Raw genomic sequence first — 19572 nt, 5'->3', positions numbered from 1 at the left:
GGGGCTTTGCTGCCCAAGGGCAATGGAACCGCCCGGGGCAGAGGGGGGAACACCCACCCCTGGAGGGGACAGGCTGGGCTTGGAGCCAGAGAGGGGAAGTGCTATTTTTGTGTTTTTATATCACTATGGACAGGAGCCAAAACTGCCCCAAACCTACTTTACATGGAGACAAAATTGTTCTAAACTAAACCCTACATATATAGATAAATATAGACATAGATATAGATAAACTAACTCTAATCTGCCCCAAGGGATCAGTTAAGAAGACCCTGAATCACCCTCACTGTCAGGGGGGTCGGGACAGGGGCTGGACAGGGGGGAAGCTTCTGGCACCTGATCACAGACCCCACCCCTGGAGCCCCCAGAAACCAAAACATGGCCATCTAAACCCCAATACACTGCCCAGCATGGACCACCTGGACCGTGGGTCACCAGGTCTGTGCCCAAGGTGGGTCCCTGTGGATCATCCAATGGGGGTCCTCCGATGGCTGATGGAGTTGGAGCAGCAGCCAAAGCTCTTCCCGCAGTCGGGGAACTCGAAGGGCTTCTCTTACTGTGGGTCCCTTGGTGTGAGGTTGTGGTGGTTTGAAACTCCCCAAATCTAATTTTTAAGTTCAAGCCCCCCTCCCACAGTTTGCCCCTGTGAGAGGGTTTAGTGATGGTATGGACTTGATATCTTTTTCACCCCATGTGGAGAGTTTTCAGACCATCAAAACCATTTGTTATTGGGGGAAGGGGAAAATATTTACAAAGGTTTATTTATACCCACATATATATTGACATTAAATTAAATTTCTCCTCTTCTTCAATAAAAGTCCAAGAAGAAAAGAGTCTTTTTATCACTTCTCAGGCCACAGTTCCTTCATTTCAGGTTTTTGTGGCACTGCTTAGTGCCCTCCATTTTTCCCAAGGGCAGCAGATTTAAATATAGCAGTTAGGATTTTTGTTCTTACTTTGTGGAAATTTCAACCCTGAGCCCGAGCCTTCGGGGAATTTCCTTGTAGATCTTCACACCTGTTGGGTTAGAACATTGAAGGCAGCTTTCAGTTCAGTCTTACCAAAGCTCTTCTGCCCTGTCTCAGCTCAGTAGCAGAATAGAAGCAGCAGCAGCAGCAGCAGAGGGCACGGCCACCTCCTCCGCATTCCGTCCTGGCTCAGCTCTCAGGACAACTCCGGGTTTTCAGCTCCTTTCTCCCTCTCTCCAGCTGCTGCTGCATTTCGGGACTCCCTGAGGGTTTGGAAGTCCACCCCTTCTCTTCAAGGAGTCTCTGGGGTTTGGGAAAGTAATACAGTCTTACCCCAAAGCAGCTCTGTTGAGTTTTCCTCTGGTTTGTTGCCAGCTCTCCCTCCTGCAGGAACATCTCTGCGTCTCTCAGCTGGCTTCACGTTATCTCGTTGCTCCTGGCTACCTTTTGGCTTTCAGCCACTGTTGTCTCTGTTCAGGACTGCTCCACTGCCGCTTTCAGTGTCTTCTGCTGCTGCTGACAGTGAGGAAACTTTTCCAGCCCTTGATTACAGGACCTGGTCCAGCACTGACACTATACCAGGTCTCCCGTGACCTCAGCTGGGGGCTGGGCCCTTGGCCCCCAGAGGGGCTCACTGGCCCCCTGCTTCCTCATGGCTCAGTCATGGCTACCCTCCTTCTACACTGCCTTCACCACCTTCTCTTCCGTTTCTGTGGGTGTGTAATTCCCGTAGGGCGCACGTGGACTATTGATTGGTCCAGTATTATCAGTGGGGCAAACCATTACTGCCTCAGAGAAAAGATTTTTCAAACCACCACAGCTGCTCGCTAACACAGCATAGGCTAAAGCTGTAACTTGCCTCTCAGTCCTTAGAAATTGCTCTGTTTCGTCAGCAGCTGCCACGATGTAGAATAGCGAGCTGCTTCATCATATCTTTTTGTGATTTTTTCCCCTAACTGTTCCTTTATAGCGTCCCAAATGGACCCCTCAAAGGCAGCTTTAGCTGTGGGGATTAGTACCCCTTTAAGGGCTTTTTCGTCATAATTAGAATCTCTCTCAGAGAGAATTAAATAAAGGAGCGTTTGCACTGCCTCTTCTTTTGAAAGAGCAGACCCTGTTCTCCTTTCTTCAGCCGACTCACCTGACCAGGGCAGGATTTCTCTTGTACTGCTGCAGCTGTTTTCTCGCAGCGCCGGGGGACACGCCACCTCCGACGGCTGCTTCTCCCAACTCCTCCTGTTCGCCTCACGTCCCTCGGAACTCGGTGAAGAAGAAGTCCCTGCTACGGGCACCAGATATCGATGAGGAGGTACAGAGACAGAGCAACACGACCAATGTGATCAAAGCAATGTCCGATTTATTATTTAAAGCAGTTAACTTTTATACAGTTTAGTTTGCTCAGGGTACATGCTCACAACAAGGTGATTGGACAGCTCAGTCTGCGCACGCCTCTCATGCTCTCAGTTTATTGGATCTGAGGCTCTGTCCATGCGACCTGAAATCATCCTTGGCATAAAAAGCTCTTTCTAATTAATATGCTTTTAGGGGTGTTCCTAAATCTGCAGGTGTTTCATTATCTCCAGTTTCTCAAGGCTTTCTTACTATAAACATATTACGTTCTCAAACCTTATAATTAGACACACAGCTAACAAGTATAAATATCACATATTTTCACACAGTCTATAAGTATAAACAATACAGCTTGTCACTTCCATGGCAAGAAAGGCATACAGAGTGCAGGAAAAATTGTTCAGAGAAATCTCTCTGTTCTGGCGACACACATATGTCAAAATGAGCAGATACATTTATTGCATGTTAGCTCATTAACTATTAGTAATTATTAGTGCTACTGTTATTGCTGAAAGAGCAAAAATTCAAGAGTGCAGCTGGCTTTAAGTTATTGCATTCTTTAACAAGCTCTGCCTTAAAATCAAAGCATACCTAGTGATGGTCAGACAGATGTCTCTGCACTCCCAAAATGTTCAGACAATTTTTAGCTCGAATCCTCTCTCCCCTCACCCATAACACAAGAACTGCAGAAACTACAACACCTATTTCCTATGTCCTTATGCTCACATGTGCATATGCAGGTCACAATATACAGTCAAATCACAATTGCTATGGATATTATTAATGTGTCAAACTCTGGGGTTTATTAATTGAGACAGGGAAGCAGATATGTTTCTGAATGTTAGTTCTTTCTCTCTGTCCACACAATCCCACACACCTCAAGCCCTGCACTCACAGAATATATTGGCACTGACAGGGCTTCCCTTACCGGTGGGTCCGTTGGTGTGAGGTCAAGGTAGAGCTCTGGGCAAAGCTCTTCCCACACTCCCCACACTTGTAGGGCCTCTCCCCGGTGTGGATGCGCCGGTGCCTGACGAGGGTGCAGTTCCGGTTGAAGCCCTTCCCGCAGTCGGTGCAGCGGAAGGGCCTCTCATCCGTGTGCGTCCGCTCATGCGTGTACAGATTGGAGTTGGTCATAAACCTCTTCCCACATTCCAAGCACTTGTAGGGCCGTTCCCCGGTGTGGAGGCGTTGGTGGGAGCGGAGGGTGGAGCTCTGCCTGAAGCTCTTCCCACATTCCCCACACGTGTAGGGCTGTTCCCCAGTGTGGATGTGCTGGTGGGTGCGGAGGTTGGAGCTGTCACTGAAGCTCTTCCCACATTCCCCACACGTGTAGGGCCGTTCTCCAGTGTGGATGCGCTGGTGGCTGAGGAGATCAGAGCTGTCTCTGAAGCTCTTCCCACATTCCCTACACGTGTAGGGCCGTTTCCCTGTGTGGAGCTGCTGGTGCCGGATCAGGTGGAAGCTGTTCCTGAAACTCTTCCCACATTCCAAGCACCTGAAGGGCTTCTTTCTCGTGGGATGTTGCCTTGGGACCACGACCTTGGAGTTCCTGCTCAAGCTCCGGCCGCCTTCCCGGCGCAGGCTGGCTCTTTCCTCCTCAGAGCACCCTGGGCTGGCTTTGGAGCCCCTCCTGCGGGGGGATCTCCGGCCCTTTTCCTCCCCGCTGCCTTCCTGCGCCGGGGAGCCCTTCAAAACGGCCTCTCCCACCAGGGTCTCACGGGGGGATTTGTCCTCCGGGCTCTCCCTCCTCAGCTCGGGGCCTGGGGCAGGAAGCAAGAAGGACAGGCAGGGGATTTGCCTCCGGCCCACAGGGAAGGCCAAGGACATCCCCCCAACTCCGGCCCCGGCAGGACGGCGGCGCCAGCGGGGTTGTCCTGCAGCCGGGGCCATGCTGGGCTGACAGAGCCAGCACAACACCCGCCCAAAGGGACACTGACTTCCTCCTCACCTGCCTGGGGGGCCCAAGGCATCTTCCTCTTCCTCCCAGCCTCCTCCTCCATCCGCCCAAGCTTTGGGAAGGACAAATCCTGATGGGGGGGAAAACAAGGGCTGAGTGTGTTGGCTTGGGGGTTCCTCCTGCCCAAGTCCATCTCTAGAACTCACCGGGCATCCTGTGACCATAAAAACCTCCAAAACACCAAGATTCAGCCCAGAAATCCCAAACCAATATGATTCAGGTAAAAAACCTCTTAGAAATAGCGAGATGAACCTCCTCATAAACTGCAAAAAGTTAAATTTAAGAGAAAAAATACACAAAATATGAAGAGTCAACCCAAAAAAAGGTGTTTAATTGGGAGGATGAGGAGAGTGAGGTCACTTCATGAGAACTTGATTGAGTTGCAATATATTAATCAAAAGCTGTATTAATGTAGTATCATTTAAAACTCTCCAGGGCTGTTGCTCGAGGTTCTCTAGCCCCCTGCCAGCCCAGGGCTGTTTCTCCAAATCACCAAACCAAGTGTCCAAACACCCTGGTTGGTCAGTGCCGGCTGGGGCAGCGGGCACTCGGTGAGGGGATGAGAAAACTGCACCCGGGGCTGGGCTGAAAGAGGCTTCAGCACCACTTCTGATGGCCCAGGGGCAGCATCTGGCTTCTCCCAAAATGAGACATGGCACTTGTTCCTCTGCAGGGAGTCAAGGGCAGGAGGGTGACTCCTGCTGCATGGATGGAATGGCAGAGGATCCCTTGGGTCCCCAGGGTGGATCAGCACTCTGGGATACAAACTGCCCTTGGGCTCAGGATGCAGCTGCCAGCACAGATTTCCCTGCAAAGTCTGCAGGGAGTCAAGCTCTGGAGAGCAGGTGTGCAGGAACCTAAGGGGATTATGGACAGGGGCCCAGCAGGGACAGCCAGGGCCTGCAGGGGAAGGCACAGGCACAACCTGGACCCCCACACTGCCACGGTTGTCTCTGCTCCTCCTTGCAGGCTCCGTGGCCAGGCACAGTTTGTGTTCCTGGGTGCCCACCATCTCAGCACTTGGAGACGCTCAAATCAGCGCCCGCAGCTCTGCAGCAAAGCCCCAGCTCACCTGGCACACAGGGGATGGACACAGCACCTGCTCGGGGCTCTCACAGCTTCTTGTCTTCCCCACCACGGGGCTCTCCTTCCTCAGCAGCACCTCTGCCTTGCACTTATTCTCAGCCTCACCTCAGGGACAGCTCTGGGCTCACCTCCGCGCCACTTCTCAGCCTCACCTCAGGGCCTGGGCTCAAGGACAGGAACCTGCAGGGAGGGGACATCATGGGCAAGCTGAGGGCTGCCTGCTTGCACTGGCCTCTGGGCTTCTTTCTCCTTCTACAACCAGCCCAGAACCTCTTCTGCTTTTCTAACATTACACTGGCCACACTCTGCCTCCTCTTCAGCTTCCTGTCCATCCCCACTCCCAGCTCCCTTCCTGCCTGCCTGCTCTCCAGACACTCTGGCCCCAGCCCAGGGGGCTGACGGGGCTTCTTGTGCCCAACGGGCAGGACCCGGCCCTTGGCCTGCTGGAACCTCATCCCCTTGCAATCAGCCCATGGATCCAGCTGGGCCAGGTCCCTCTGCAGAGCCCTCCTGCCTTCCAGCACATCAACACACCCCCAGCTTGGGGTCACCTGCACATTTGCTGATGAAATGCCTGGTTCTGCAGCAGCTGCAGATGCTCAAGGGGCAGCAGGACCAAGTCAGGGGCCTGGGGGGGCCTGGGGGGCTTTGGGGTGTGGGAGGGTCCTGGGGGAGCTGGGGAGGGGCTTTGGGGATTGGGGGGACAAACCAGTACAGACCAGTACAGACCAGGACAGACCAGTACCTCCTCACTGCTCCCCAGATCTCTCCTGGAGCTGGGCCATGTTGTCCTGGGACACCTGAGCCCCCCCCAGTGCCCTCCCAGTACAGCCCAGTGCCCCCAGCACAGCCCACTGTGTTCCTGTCCCAGGGTGCTGGGTGATCCCTCTTTGAGGGTGGTTGGAATGGATTTGAGGGAGGGGCTGGGAAAGATTTGGGGGGACCTGGGGGGGGTTGGATGGGGATTTGGGGGGGGTTGGGGGACTTCGGGTGCATTTGGGGGAGTTAAAAGGGGTTTTGGGGCCATTGGGGCATCAAAGGGATCTGTGGGGGGAGGGGATTAAAGGGAAAATGGAGGTTAAGGGACATTTTGGGGGGGTTAAAGAGGCCTGGGGGGGAGAGGAGGGGCTGCAACAAGAGCAGGTGAGTCCTGAGACCCCCCCTGGTGTCCCCAAAACCCTCTTGGTGTCCCCAGTTCCCCCTTTGACACCCTGAGACCCCCCTGGTGTCTCCAATGTCCCCAGGGCCTCCCCAGCCCCAACTCCCCCCTTGACACCCCGAATTCCACTGTCCCCAAACTTAACCCCACTGTCCCCAAACCCCTGATGTCCCCAACCCTCCATCTCACCCCAGGAGCCCCCCACGGACCCTCTGACACCAAAAACGCCCCCCCACACTCACAGAAAGGCCAAGGGCATCTGGGGACATGTTGGGGACAACTGGGGGGCTTTGTGGGGCACTGGGTGATTACTGGGGGATACTGGGACACACTGGGGGGAACCAGGGAGCACTGGGAGGGACTGGGAAGTTACTGGGGGATTACCAGGACACAGCGAGGGACACTGGGAGGTTACTGGGCCATACTGGGGGTTACTGGGTGCTCACTGGAGGATCACTGGGTCATCCTGGGGGGCAGTGGGAGGTCACTGGGACACACTGGGTGGTCACTGAGGGGGTTACTGGGCCATACTGAGGGTCACTGGGAGGTCACTGGGCTATACTGGGGGCACTGGGATCCCCTTAGTCAGTTCTGCTCCCCCAGGACTTTTGGGGGCACCCCCAGGACCCCTCCCCTGGGGGCTGGGAGATCCCCTGAACCTACTGCTGGGCTTTAGGGGACACCCGGGCCCCCCTTCCTTTGGGGTCTCTGTGTGCTGAGTTTTGGGGGTCTCTGGGGTTCGAGGGGGGAATTGGGATCCCCTTTCCCGGGGGTTGGTTTGCTGGGCTGGCAGAGGTGCTGTGGTGGGATGGGAAATGGCATCATAGGAGTTTTAGTTGGCCGTGGCCAGACAGGACTGACACGGAGACCCCCCCAAAATCCATGCAAACCCCCTGAAACCCCCTCAGAAATCCACCTTTGGACCCATCAAAACCTCTTCAAAAACACCCCAAATCCCCTCAGAGACCTCATCTCCCCCCCAGGACCCCCTAAACCAGTGACCTGCAAAACCCACCTGGGACCCCCAAGCCCCTTCAGGGACCTCAAAAACCCCATCAGGGACCCTCAAAACCATCTGGGACTCCCAAAATCCCCCTAGAAACCTTCAAAACTCCTTCAAAGACTCCCCCTCCCAAAGCCCCCAGGACCTCCCAATTCCCTCGGAGACTCCAAAACTCCCTCAGGGATTCCCAAACCCCTTCAGGGACCTTTAACCTCCCCCCCTAAGTCCCTTCGCGACACCAAAGCTCCTCAGAGCCCCCCAAAACCTCCTCAGGGACCTCTAAAAGCCCCTAAGGGACCACAAAACCACAGAACAGCAGAAGAGCTTTCTGTAAAGGAAGGGAGCAGAGAATCTGAGAAGGAGGAGACCAGGGAAAAACTGAAGCAAAGCAATAAAATCATCCTGGCCCTTGCAGTTTTTCCTTCACCTTTTTCTCACTTTTCCTTTTTTTAGGGTTCTTTTTTTCGTTGTGTGGTTTTGAATTTTTTTTCCGAGGGACTTTCTCAGCAATCGAATCACCCTTCCGGGTTCTTGGGAGGCCTCCGGGCCCCGCGGCCCCCGAGAGGGTCCTCCGAACCTCCGAACCCTCCGCGCTAAACCCTCCCGAGCCCTCCAGCCTTTCCTCCCCAGCCGCGCTCCCCGCAGCCCCCGAGGGGATCCCCAGACCCCGCTCTCCCGCACCCCCCGCCCGCACTCAGAGCTCACCGACCGACCCGCCGCCATCACCGATTCCCGGCAGCCAACGCGGCAGGGCCGGGGGCGGGGCTGCGGGGGCGTGGCCGCGCGCTGATTGGCTGCGGCGGCGTTCTCTGAGCGCGGTGCGCGCGCAGCCGGGACTCGGTGATGGCGGCGGGGCCTGCGGTTCGCTCTGAGCGCTGTGAGTCCCCCGGGGGGCTCGGGAGGGTTTAGCGGGGGGGCTCGGGGATAACCGAGGAGGTTTTGAGGGGTCCCTGAGGGAGTTCGGTGTCCTGAGGGGACTCAGGGGGTGGTTGAAGGTTCCTGAAGGGGTTTGGGGGTCTTTGAGGGGGTTTTGGTTTCTGAGGAGATTTGGGGGGTGCCAGGTCGGCTTTGGGGGTCTCTGAGGAGGTTTGGGGTTCCTGGCGGGACCTTTTAGGCAGTTTTGGGGTCTCTAGGGGGTTTACGGGGTCTTAGACGGTTTAGAGGGTCTCTGAAGGGGATTGGGGGGTCCCTAAAGGGGACTAGGGGGTGCCAGGTGGGTTTTGCGGGTCAGTGAGAGGGTTTAGAGGGTGCTGGGGAGGGATCAGGTCTCTGAGGGCATTTGAGGGGACCTTGAGAAGGTTTTGATGTGTCGAGGGGGAGATTTCAGGGAGTTTGAGAGCATTTTGGGGGTCCCCTAAAGCCCAGCAGTGGGTCCAGGGGGTCCCCCAGCCCCAAAAAGAAGGGGTCCTAGGGATGGCCCCCAAAATCCGGGGGGAGAAACAGTACCACATCCGGGTAAGGGGATCCCTAGACCCCAGTATATCCCAGTGACTTTCCAGTGACCCCTTCAGTGTCCAGCCAGTGTGTCCCAGTGAACTCCCACTGCCCCCCAGTATGGCCCAGTGATCCTGCAGTGAGCACCCAGTAACCCCCAGTATGGCCCAGTAACCTGCCAGTGTCTCCCCGTGTGTCCTGGTAATTTCCCAGTAACTCCCCAGTCCCTCCCACTGTCCCTCAGTTCCCCCCAGTGTGTCCCAGTATCCCCCAGTAAACCCCAAGTGCCACGCAAAGCCCCCCAACTGTCCCCAACGTGTCCCCAGATGCCCTTGGCCTTTCTGTGAGCGGGGGGGGGGGGGGGCGTTTTTGTGGTCAGAGGGTCCAAGGGGGTCTCCTGGGGTGAGATGGAGGGTTGGGGACATCAGGGATGGGGTTTGGGGACAGTGGGGAGGGGTTTGGGGACAGTGGAATTGGGGATGTCAAGGGGGGAATTGGAGCCATGGGGAGGCCCTGGGGGCATTGGAGACACAAGGGGGATCTCAAGGTGTCAAGAGGGGAACTGGGGACAGCAAGAGGGTCTTGGGGAAACCAGGGGGTTCTCAGGACTCACTTACTGTTGGTGCAGCCCCTTCTCTCCCCTCAGGCCCCTTTTAACCCCCCAAAATGTCACCAACCTTCATTTTCCCTTTAAACCCCTCCCCCCACAGATCCCTTTGATGCCCCAATGCCCCCAAAACCTGTTTTAACTTCCCCAAATACACCCAAAGACCCCCAACCCCCCCCCCCAATCCCCATCCAACCCCTCCAGATCCCTTCAAATTTCCCCCAGCTCCCCCTCCCAAATCCCTTCCAACCCTCCTAAAGAGGGATCACCGGGCACTCTGGGACAGGAACACAGTGGGCTGTACTGGGGGCACTGGGCTGTACTGAGAGGGCACTGGGGGGGGCTCAGGTATCCTAGGACAAGGTGGCCCAGCTCCAGGAGAGATCTGGGGATCAGTGAGGAGGTACTGGTCTGTCCTGGTCTGTACTGGTCTGTGCTGGTCTATAATGTTCTGTACTCCCAATCCCCAAAGCCCCTCCCCAGCTCCCCCAGGGCCCTCCCGCACCCCAAAGCCCCCCTGGCCCCCTCAGGCCCCTGACATGGTCCTGCTGCCCCTTGAGCATCTGCAGCTGCTGCAGAACCAGGCATTTCATCAGCAAATGTGCAGGTGACCCCAAGCTGGGGGTGTGTTGATGTGCTGGAAGGCAGGAGGGCTCTGGAGCACAAGTGGTGTGAGGAGAGGCTGAGGGAGCTGGGGGTGTTGAGGCTGGAGAAGAGGAGGCTCAGGGGAGACCTCCTGACTGTCTGCAAGTCCCTGCCAGGAGGTTGGAGCCAGGTGGGGGTGGGGCTGTTCTGCCAGGAAGCAGCAGTAGGACAAGAGGGCTGGGTCTTGAGCTGTGCCAGAGGAGGTTTAGGTTGGATAATAGGAAGCAATTTTTTGCCAAGAGAGTCATCAGGCCTTGGAATGGGCTGGGCAGGGAGGGGGTGGAGTCAGCGTCCCTGGAGGTGTTGAAGGTGAGAGTGGATGTGGCCTCAGTGCCATGGTCTGGGAAGCACGGCGGGGTTGGAACCAGGGTTGGACTTGATGATCTCAGAGGTCTTTTCCAACGTGGCTGATTCTGTGATTCTGTGATTGCCATTCCTATGGCAGCACATGCTTGAGGCTCCATCCCCAGGGTGATAGAGATGTCTGTCCATATCTATCTCCAAGGTTAGTCTGTAAATGTGTGGTGTTAGAAAAGCAGGCTGAGTTGTGGGCTGGTTGCAGAAGGAGAAAGAAGCCCAGAGGCCAGTGCAAGCAGGCAGCCCTCAGCTTGCACCTGATGTCCCCTCCCTGCAGGTTCCTGTCCTTGAGCCCAGGCCCTGAGGTGAGGCTGAGAAGTGGCGCGGAGGTGAGCCCAGAGCTGTCCCTGAGGTGAGGCTGAGAATAAGTGCAAGGCAGAGGTGCTGCTGAGCAAGGAGAGCCCCGTGGTGGGGAAGAGGCAAAGGTACCCATCCCCGAGCAGGTGCTGTGTCCATCCCCTGTGTGCCAGGTGAGCTGGGGCTTTGCTGCAGAGCTGCGGGCGCTGATTTGAGCAGCTGCAAGTGCTGAGATGGTGGGCACCCAGGAACACAAACTGTGCCTGGCCACGGAGCCTGCAAGGAGGAGCAGAGACAGCGGTGGCAGTGTGGGGGTCCAGGTTGTCCCTGTGCCTTCCCCTGCAGGCCCTGGCTGTCCCTGCTGGGCCCCTGTCCATCCCCATCAGGTCCCTGCCCGTCCCCCCGGGCTGAGCTCCCCCCAGGAAGTGCCGTGGAGCTGAAGCTGCTGCCATCCCCCCCTGCAGCCGCTGCCCCAGCCAAGGGAGCAGCAAAGGCAGGGCCAGGAGCAGAGGCAGCAGCAGGGGAGCCCTGGGGGGGCCGGGAAGCTCTTGTGTGGGTCAGGAAAGAGGCGCTGGGCACGAGGCCGGGGCTGTGCTGAGCAGGCCCAGCCCTCACATCCCCCCAGCCAACGCCGACTGCCCGGGGGGCTTGGGAGGGACCCCCAGCCCGTGTGCCCCACACTGAGCTGTCAGAGAGAGAGCCAAGGGACAGGGCCACGGGCAGGGCCACGGGTGAGGGACAGGCAGGGCCATTGCAGGGCCACGGTGAGGGCACAGCCTGTGGCAGCAGAGCTGCCCAGGGCCGGGGGCAGCCGGGGGTGTTGGGACCAGCCAGTGCTGGGGCCAAGCAGAGCACGAGGCCTCTTGCAGACCCCTGGAGCAGCCTCCCACTTGCCAGCCCTGCCCTGGTGGGGTGACACTGTCCCCTCCCTACAGGAGACTCCCCCCAAAATCTTCGTAGGGACCTTTTTTTGTCTATTCCTGGTTACTGATTGATTCTGGGGACCTGAGGGAGCCTCTGCAATCCCATCCATGGGGCACAGTCTCCTGTGCAGAGCTTGACTCAGTGCAGACTTTGCAGGGAAATCTGTGCTGGCAACCCCAGTATGTCCTGAACCTCCGCACTCCCCCAGGATATTTGGGACATGTTCCACCTTCCTGGGCACCCATGGGATGGGGGGTGATTGTTCTCCTGCTGTTGCTGTTGCTGCTCCACCCCTGTCCCTGCCCTTCCTGCCGCTGTCGGGTGAGCGGAGCGGCCACGATGGGAAAGGGGCAAGAGAAGGGAAAAGAGCGGGTGGGACCCCCAAAGGGAGAGTGAGGGGCGGTGGGTCATGTCCAAAGGGAACTGGGGGGAGCCGGGGTTTGGGGGGCGGGTGGGAAAGGGGTGGGAGAGGGGGGCTACGGGGAGGGAGAGGGGGCTAATCTTCATTTTTTGGAGTATTTTTCATCTGAATTTCAGCTTTGTTTGGTTTGGGGGGATGAGGATCTTCTTACTATTTCCGAGGGATTTTTTTGCCTGTATCTGGGTGGTTTGTGCTTTTCTGGGCTGATTCTTGGTGTTTTGGAGGTTTTTATGGACGCAGGATGCCCAGTGAGCTCTAGAGATGGACTTGGGCAGGAGGAACCCCCAAGCCAACGTGCTCAGCCCTTGTTTTCCCCCCCATCAGGATTTGTCCTTCCCAAAGCTTGGGCGGATGGAGGAGGAGGCTGCGAGGAAGAGGAAGATGCCTTGGGCCCCCCAGGCAGGTGAGGAGGAAGTCAGTGTCCCTTTGGGCGGGTGTTGTGCTGGCTCTGTCAGCCCAGCATGGCCCCGGCTGCAGGACAACCCCGCTGGCGCCGCCGTCCTGCCGGGGCCGGAGTTGGGGGGATGTCCTTGGCCTTCCCTGTGGGCCGGAGGCAAATCCCCTGCCTGTCCTTCTTGCTTCCTGCCCCAGGCCCCGAGCTGAGGAGGGAGAGCCCGGAGGACAAATCCCCCCGTGAGACCCTGGTGGGAGAGGCCGTTTTGAAGGGCTCCCCGGCGCAGGAAGGCAGCGGGGAGGAAAAGGGCCGGAGATCCCCCCGCAGGAGGGGCTCCAAAGCCAGCCCAGGGTGCTCTGAGGAGGAAAGAGCCAGCCTGTGCCGGTAAGGGGGCCGGAGCTTGAGGGGGAGCTCTGAGCTGGTGGTCCCTGAGCACCCTCTAAGCACGGAGAAGCCCTTCAGGTGCTTGGAATGTGGGAAGAGCTTCAACCGTAGCTCCACCCTACTCCAACACCAGCACATCCACAGTGGGGAACGGCCCTACACGTGTAGGGAATGTGGGCAGAGCTTCAGCCGTAGCTCCAATCTCTGCACCCACCGTCGCATCCACACTGGAGAACGGCCCTACAAGTGCTTTAAATGTGGGAAGAGGTTTCGGACCAGCTCAAATCTCCTCCTGCATGAGCAGACACACACGGATGAGAGGCCCTTCCGCTGCATGGACTGCGGGAAGGGATTCAAGCGGAACTCCAACCTTGTCACCCACCGGCACATCCACACTGGGGAGAGGCCCTACAAGTGTGGAGAGTGTGGGAAGAGCTTTAGCCGAAGCTTTCACCTGATCCGGCACAAGCACATCCACACTGGAGAACAGCCCAGGAAAGCGGTGGGAGAGGGGGGCTAGGGGGAGGAGGGAGAGTGGGAGTGGATGTGCAGTGGGGGTGCCTTGTTGTCCCCATGACTTGATCCTTGGAGAGTGGTGGAGGCTGGAGAGTGGGGGGAGCTCGGGTCCCCTGTGCTGAGCCAGCGGTCGGGGCCGTGCTGTTGGTGCCAAATTACCCCTGGTCAGGCTGAACCCAGAGCCTGCCCACGTGTCAGGGGGCCCGATCTGCTCCCTGCTCTCGTTGCCCTGGGGCAGCCTCTGGTGTCCCCCACCTGTGGGGCTGTTTGGTTGCCTTGGGCACAGCCGGCCCTTGTGCAGGGCTGTGCCCTTGGGGGCTCTTGGGGGTGGGCAGGAGGTGTTTTTTGGGGGTGCCAGGCTGGGTTGGGGGCAGAGCCCCGGCGGTGGGTGGGGGATGCGGGTCCCCCCACGGTGGGGGTTGGTGTTGCTGGGTCAGGCCCCGCCGGCTCCATTGTCAGCCCGGTGCCGGCGGGGGGGACACAGCGGGTTTGGGGCCCCCCGGGAGTGCCGGGGGTGGGTGTGGAGCCCGGGAGCTGCCGAGTGTGGAGGGCGGAGCAGGGAGATGGTGGAGCTGGGGGACCCCCGGGAGCCTGGAGGGGGGAGCACGGAGAGAGAGGAGCCCTGGGACCCCTGGGAACCTTAAACGGGCGGCACAGAGAAGGGCAAACCTGGACAGTGGGGACCCCTGGGATCCCTGAGAAAACAGAGTGGAGAACCTGGAGAGGGGTAATATCTGGGTATGCGGCACCCAAAGGCGAGAGTCACATGAGAAAGAACCCTTGGGACCCCAAACACTTCCAGAATCCCTAAGTGGGACCCCCAACATGACAGACAGGGGCGACCCTCCGAACCCCAGAGGGGAGAGACCAGAGAGGGGGAACTCCTGGGAGATATTTTTTGGGTAATCCTCGTATTTTAGAGTATTGTTTGGCTTAATTTCAGCTTTTGGAAGGTGGTGGACTTCTTGCTATTTCTGAGGGCTTTTTTGCTTGAATCTGGGTGGTTTGTGCTTTTCTGGGCTGAATCTTGGTGGTTTGGAGGTTTTTATGGACACAGGATGCCCAGTGAGTTCTAGAGATGGACTTGGGCAGGAGGAACCCCCAAGCCAACGTGCTCAGCCCTTGTTTTCCCCCCATCAGGATTTGTCCTTCCCAAAGCTTGGTCGGATGGAGGAGGAGGCTGCGAGGAAGAGGAAGATGCCTTGGGCCCCCCAGGCAGGTGAGGAGGAAGTCAGTGTCCCTTTGGGCGGGTGTTGTGCTGGCTCTGTCAGCCCAGCATGGCCCCGGCTGCAGGACAACCCCGCTGGCGCCGCCGTCCTGCCGGGGCCGGAGTTGGGGGGATGTCCTTGGCCTTCCCTGTGGGCCAGAGGCAAATCCCCTGCCTGTCCTTCTTGCTTCCTGCCCCAGGCCCCGAGCTGAGGAGGGAGAGCCCGGAGGACAAATCCCCCCGTGAGACCCTGGTGGGAGAGGCCGTTTTGAAGGGCTCCCCGGCGCAGGAAGGCAGCGGGGAGGAAAAGGGCCGGAGATCCCCCCGCAGGAGGGGCTCCAAAGCCAGCCCAGGGTGCTCTGAGGAGGAAAGAGCCAGCCTGTGCCGGGAAGGGGGATGGAGCTTGAGGGGGAGCTCTGACCTGGTGGTCCCTGAACAGCCTCCCAGCAGGGAGAAACCCTTCCAGTGCTTGGAATGTGGGAAGAGCTTCAGGCAGAGCACCCACCTCCTCAGCCACCAGCACATCCACACTGGGGAACGGCCCTACATATGTAGGGAATGTGGGAAGAGCTTCAGTGACAGCTCCAACCTCCGCAGTCACCGGCGCATCCACACTGGCGAACGGCCCTACACGTGTGGGGAATGTGGGAAGAGCTTCAGGGAGAGCTCCACCCTCCATGTCCACCAGCGCATCCACACGGGGGAAAGGCCCTACAAGTGCTTGGATTGTGGGAAGAGGTTTCAGATCAGCTCATATCTCCTGAAGCACAAACAGACACATACAGGGAAGTGGGCCTTCCACTGCACCGACTGTGGGAAGGGTTTCAAGCAGAACTCCAGCCTTGTCACCCACCAGCACATCCACACTGGGGAGAGGCCCTACAAGTGTGGGGAGTGTGGGAAGAGCTTTACCCAGCGCTGTCACTTGACCAGACACCAACGGACCCACCGGTAATAGAAGCCCTGTGAGTGCCCCGACTTCAGGAAGAGCTTCGGCCGCTGCTTCCACCCCGAATGAAGCCTCTGATGGTGAGGCAACCCCTGGAGTTCAAGGACTGTCAGTCCATCCCTTTCAACCAGAAAGGACCAGTCCCCTTTCCCAGGGGCAGGTTCTTCCAACAGAACCCTTTTTGGGGTGTCAGTCCTGGAAGTTTAGAGCAGAGATCTCCCCACCAGCGTTGGTCTGGGGGAGGTCCATCCGTCTCTACTTAAGAATTAGTGCTTTTTTGCCAGCTTCAACAATTGGCTTCAACAATTCCCCTGTACTCTGCATTGGTGAGGCCACACCTTGAGTATTGTGTTCAACTCTGGGCCCCTCAGTTCAGGAAGGATATTGAGGTGCTGGAGCAGGTCCAGAGAAGAGCAACGAGGCTGGTGAAGGGACTTGAGCACAAGTCCTATGAGGAGAGGCTGAGGGAGCTGGGGTTGTTTAGTCTGGAGAAGAGAAGGCTTAGAGGCGACCTCATCACTCTTCAACTCCCTGAAGGGAGGTCATAGCCAGGCGGGGGTTGGTCTCTTCTCCCAGGCAACCAGCAATAGGACAAGGGGACATGGGCTCAAGCTCTGCCAGGGGAGGTTTAGGTTGGATGTTAGGAAGAAATTCTTTACAGAGAGGGTTGTCAGGCGTTGGAACGGCCTACCCAGAGAGGTGGTGGATTCACCATCCCTGGAGGTTTTTAAAAAGAGATTGGACGTGGCCCTTAGTGCCATGATATAGTAATTGGAGTTGGATCAGGGGTTGGACTTGATGGTCTTGGAGGTCTTTTCCAACCAATCAATTCTATGATTCTATGATTCTATATCATATGAAGGATGTGACATCATAAGGGAGATGTGATGTCATAGAAAGGCTATGATGTCATAGGGGAACTGTGATGTCATGGGGAGGATGTGATGTCACAGGGGAGGACCTGACATCACAGGCATGATATGATATCACAGTAGAGGTTGGATGTCACAGGGGAGGTGTGATGTCATAGGGGAGATGTGATGTCATATTATGCTTGTGATGTCACAAGGATGGATGTGATGTCAGGAGGAGGTGTGATGTCACGGGGAGGACATGATGTCACAGGAAGGATGTGATGTCATGGGGACATCACATGTATTTACAGGGATTCTATGATATCACAGAAAAGATGTGATGTCATATGATGGACGTGATGTCATATGGGAGATTTGATGTAAAAGAAAAATGTGATGTCATAGGGGAACTGTTATGTCACAGGGGCAATGTGATGTCATGGGGAGGACGGGCTGTCACAGGGCAGGTGTGATGTCAGAGGGATGATATGATATCACTGGAGAGATGTGATGTCATATGATGGATGTGACATCATAAAGGAGCCTTGATGTCACAACAAGGATATGATGTCACAGGGGAGGTGTGATGTCACAGGGAGGATTTGATGTCACAGGCGAGCATGGGATGTCACAGGGATGATATGATATCACAGAAGAGATGTGACATCACAGGAAGGGTATGATGTCACTGGTCAACTGTGATATCATGGGGAGGTGTGATGTTATAGGGGAGGTGTGATGTCACAGGGGAGGATGTGATGTCACAGGGGTTATTTGATGTCACAGGAGAGGTGTGATGTCATATGATGGATGTGATGTCATACAGGAAATGTGATGTCACAGGGTAGATGTGTTATCATAGGGAGCTGTGATGTCACAGGGGAGCACGTGACATCACAGTGATGATATATCACAGGATATATGTGATGTCATGTGATGGATGTGATATCATAGGACAGATGTGATGTCACAGGGAGGTGTGTTGTCACAGGAACGTGTGATGTCAGAGGGGAGGACGTGATGTCACAGGGATGATATGTTATCACATGAGAGATGTGATGTCATATGATGCATGTGACGTCACAGGGGAGCTGTGATATCGCATGAAAGATGTGATGTCACAGGACCGATATGATGTCATAGGAGAGATGTGATGTCTCAGGACAGATGTGATGTCACAGGGGAGCTGTGATGTCACAGGGGAGGACGTGACATCACAGGGATGATCTGATATCACAAGGGAGATGTGATGTCATATGATAGATGTGACAGCATAGGGAAGATGTGATGTCTCAGGAAGGACATGATGGCACAGGGCAGGTGTGATATCATCGGGAGGATGTGATGTCACAGGAATGATCTGATGTCACAGGGGAGCTGTGATGTCACAGGAGAGGACATGACACATGACATCACAGGGATGGTGTGATATCACAGGAGAGATGTGATGTCATATCATGGGTGTGATGTCATAGGGGAAATGTGATGTCACAGGAAGGATATAATGCCATAGGAAGGATGTGATGTCACAGGTGAGGTGTGATGTCATAGGGGAGATGTGATGTCATAGGGGACCTGTGAAGTCAGAGGAAGGCTGTGATATCACAAGAGAGATGTGATGTCATATGTTGGATGTAACATCATAGGGGAGAGGCGATGTCATAGGAAGGATGTGATTTTCTCCTGTATGAATTCTGTACCAAATTCTTACTTCCTAGGTCAGTGAAATGTTAGAAGAGAGAGAATCTCACCTGGATCTTGGACAGAACGCTTACAGACTTCTTTATTCTATTGAATTCTTCCCTAATAGTTCTGGATGACAGGACACCCATGTGAAAAGTCCCTTTTCTGGTTTTCAGGACTTAAAAGAGATGCTTTTCTGATGTGGGTATTTATTGGAGTGTTATTGATTCAACTGTGAGGGCTGAATTGAGTGTTCCTTGCACCTTTAAAAAGTGCAACCCCTTTAATCTGTTGTTTTAAACCCCAGGCATTAGATGTCAGAGGACATAAAGACAGCACGTAGAGATAACCCTTCTGTAAGTGATGGTTCCAGTCATCCCGTGTATGGATCAAAGATTTCCAAGGCTTTGTTCCAAGGCTGGGTGCACATGGACTGGGAGAACTTTTCCTGCCGGAGCCGCTCTCCCTGCCCCGCCAGGAAGAGCAGGGACCGCATCGCCCCGGCCGCAGCAGCGCAGAGGCTGCTCGGGAGGGGACAGTGTGCTGGAGGGCTGCCCACTCGCTGTCCTCACTGCCTGCACAGCGCAGGGCTGGGGGGAATTGAGCCAGGCAGGAAAAGGGAATGGCGGCCATCGCACGGGGCTGAAATGAGACGGGAAGGAGCAAACAGCCTGGCTGGGGGGGCACAGTTTGGGAAGGGGGCACAGGGAAAACCCACTAGGATGTTCCGGGGTAAATAACAGAAAATAAACAGAGGAGGGTCCCCGTTCAGATATGGTTTATAGATCAGTGCACTGTGTATAGTGTAAGAGAGCTTCAGAAATGTAAGAATGCAGTTTCTACAGCTTTTACTACAGTGACACGTTTTTTGTAAAATACATAAAAGAGACAATAAGTTGGGTGTTAGGTTGGGCTTTTTGGTGTTTTTTTGGTTTTTTTGTTTTTTTCTGAATGCTTTGTCCCCTCCAACTCCCCCAAAGGAACTTTCTTGAATGTACCTTCTTACAGCTAATTTGAGGGATTAGTTTAGATAAGCCTCTTAGAGTAGATGCATTTCAATGAAATCAGGACATGTCTTTTTGGCTCTGGTGCAAGATTCGAACTAATTTTTTTCTTCCTCTTTGGCTCAATTAAAAGCCATCTTAAAACACTCCCAATATATTGTGTGAGTGCAGGGCTTGAGGGATGTGGGATTGAATGGACACAGAGAAAGCACTAACTTTCAGAAACATATCTGCTTCCCTGTCCCAATTAATAACCCCAGAGTTTGGCACATTAAAAATATCCATAGCAATTGTGATTTGACTGTATATTGTGACCTGCATCTGCACATGTGAGCATAAGGACTTAGGAAATAGGTGTTGTAGTTTCTGCAGT

The 19572-nt window shown here is 55.7% G+C and overlaps 1 protein-coding gene and 1 pseudogene across 1 annotated transcript; one reads left to right on the top strand and one right to left on the bottom strand.

Moving 5' to 3' along the window:
- Positions 1 to 4465, bottom strand: part of LOC127474815 (zinc finger protein 208-like) — a 1262639-nt pseudogene extending 1258174 nt beyond the window's left edge.
- Positions 4466 to 12220: 7755 nt separating this feature from the next.
- Positions 12221 to 15836, top strand: LOC127474855 (zinc finger protein 239-like). Its single transcript, XM_051796166.1, has 2 exons — positions 12221 to 12611; positions 14910 to 15836. Exons 1-2 carry the CDS (start codon positions 12470 to 12472, stop codon positions 15662 to 15664), a joined length of 897 nt encoding a protein of 298 aa, XP_051652126.1. The 5' UTR covers positions 12221 to 12469; the 3' UTR covers positions 15665 to 15836.
- The last annotated feature ends 3736 nt before the right edge of the window (positions 15837 to 19572 follow it).

The sequence above is a fragment of the Manacus candei genome, unplaced genomic scaffold (genome assembly GCF_025592945.1).
Source record: "Manacus candei isolate 608988 ecotype Guabito, Panama unplaced genomic scaffold, ASM2559294v1 h1tg000045l, whole genome shotgun sequence".
NCBI classification, from domain to species: Eukaryota; Metazoa; Chordata; class Aves; order Passeriformes; family Pipridae; genus Manacus; species Manacus candei.
This window is presented reverse-complemented; position numbering and strand designations above follow the sequence as displayed.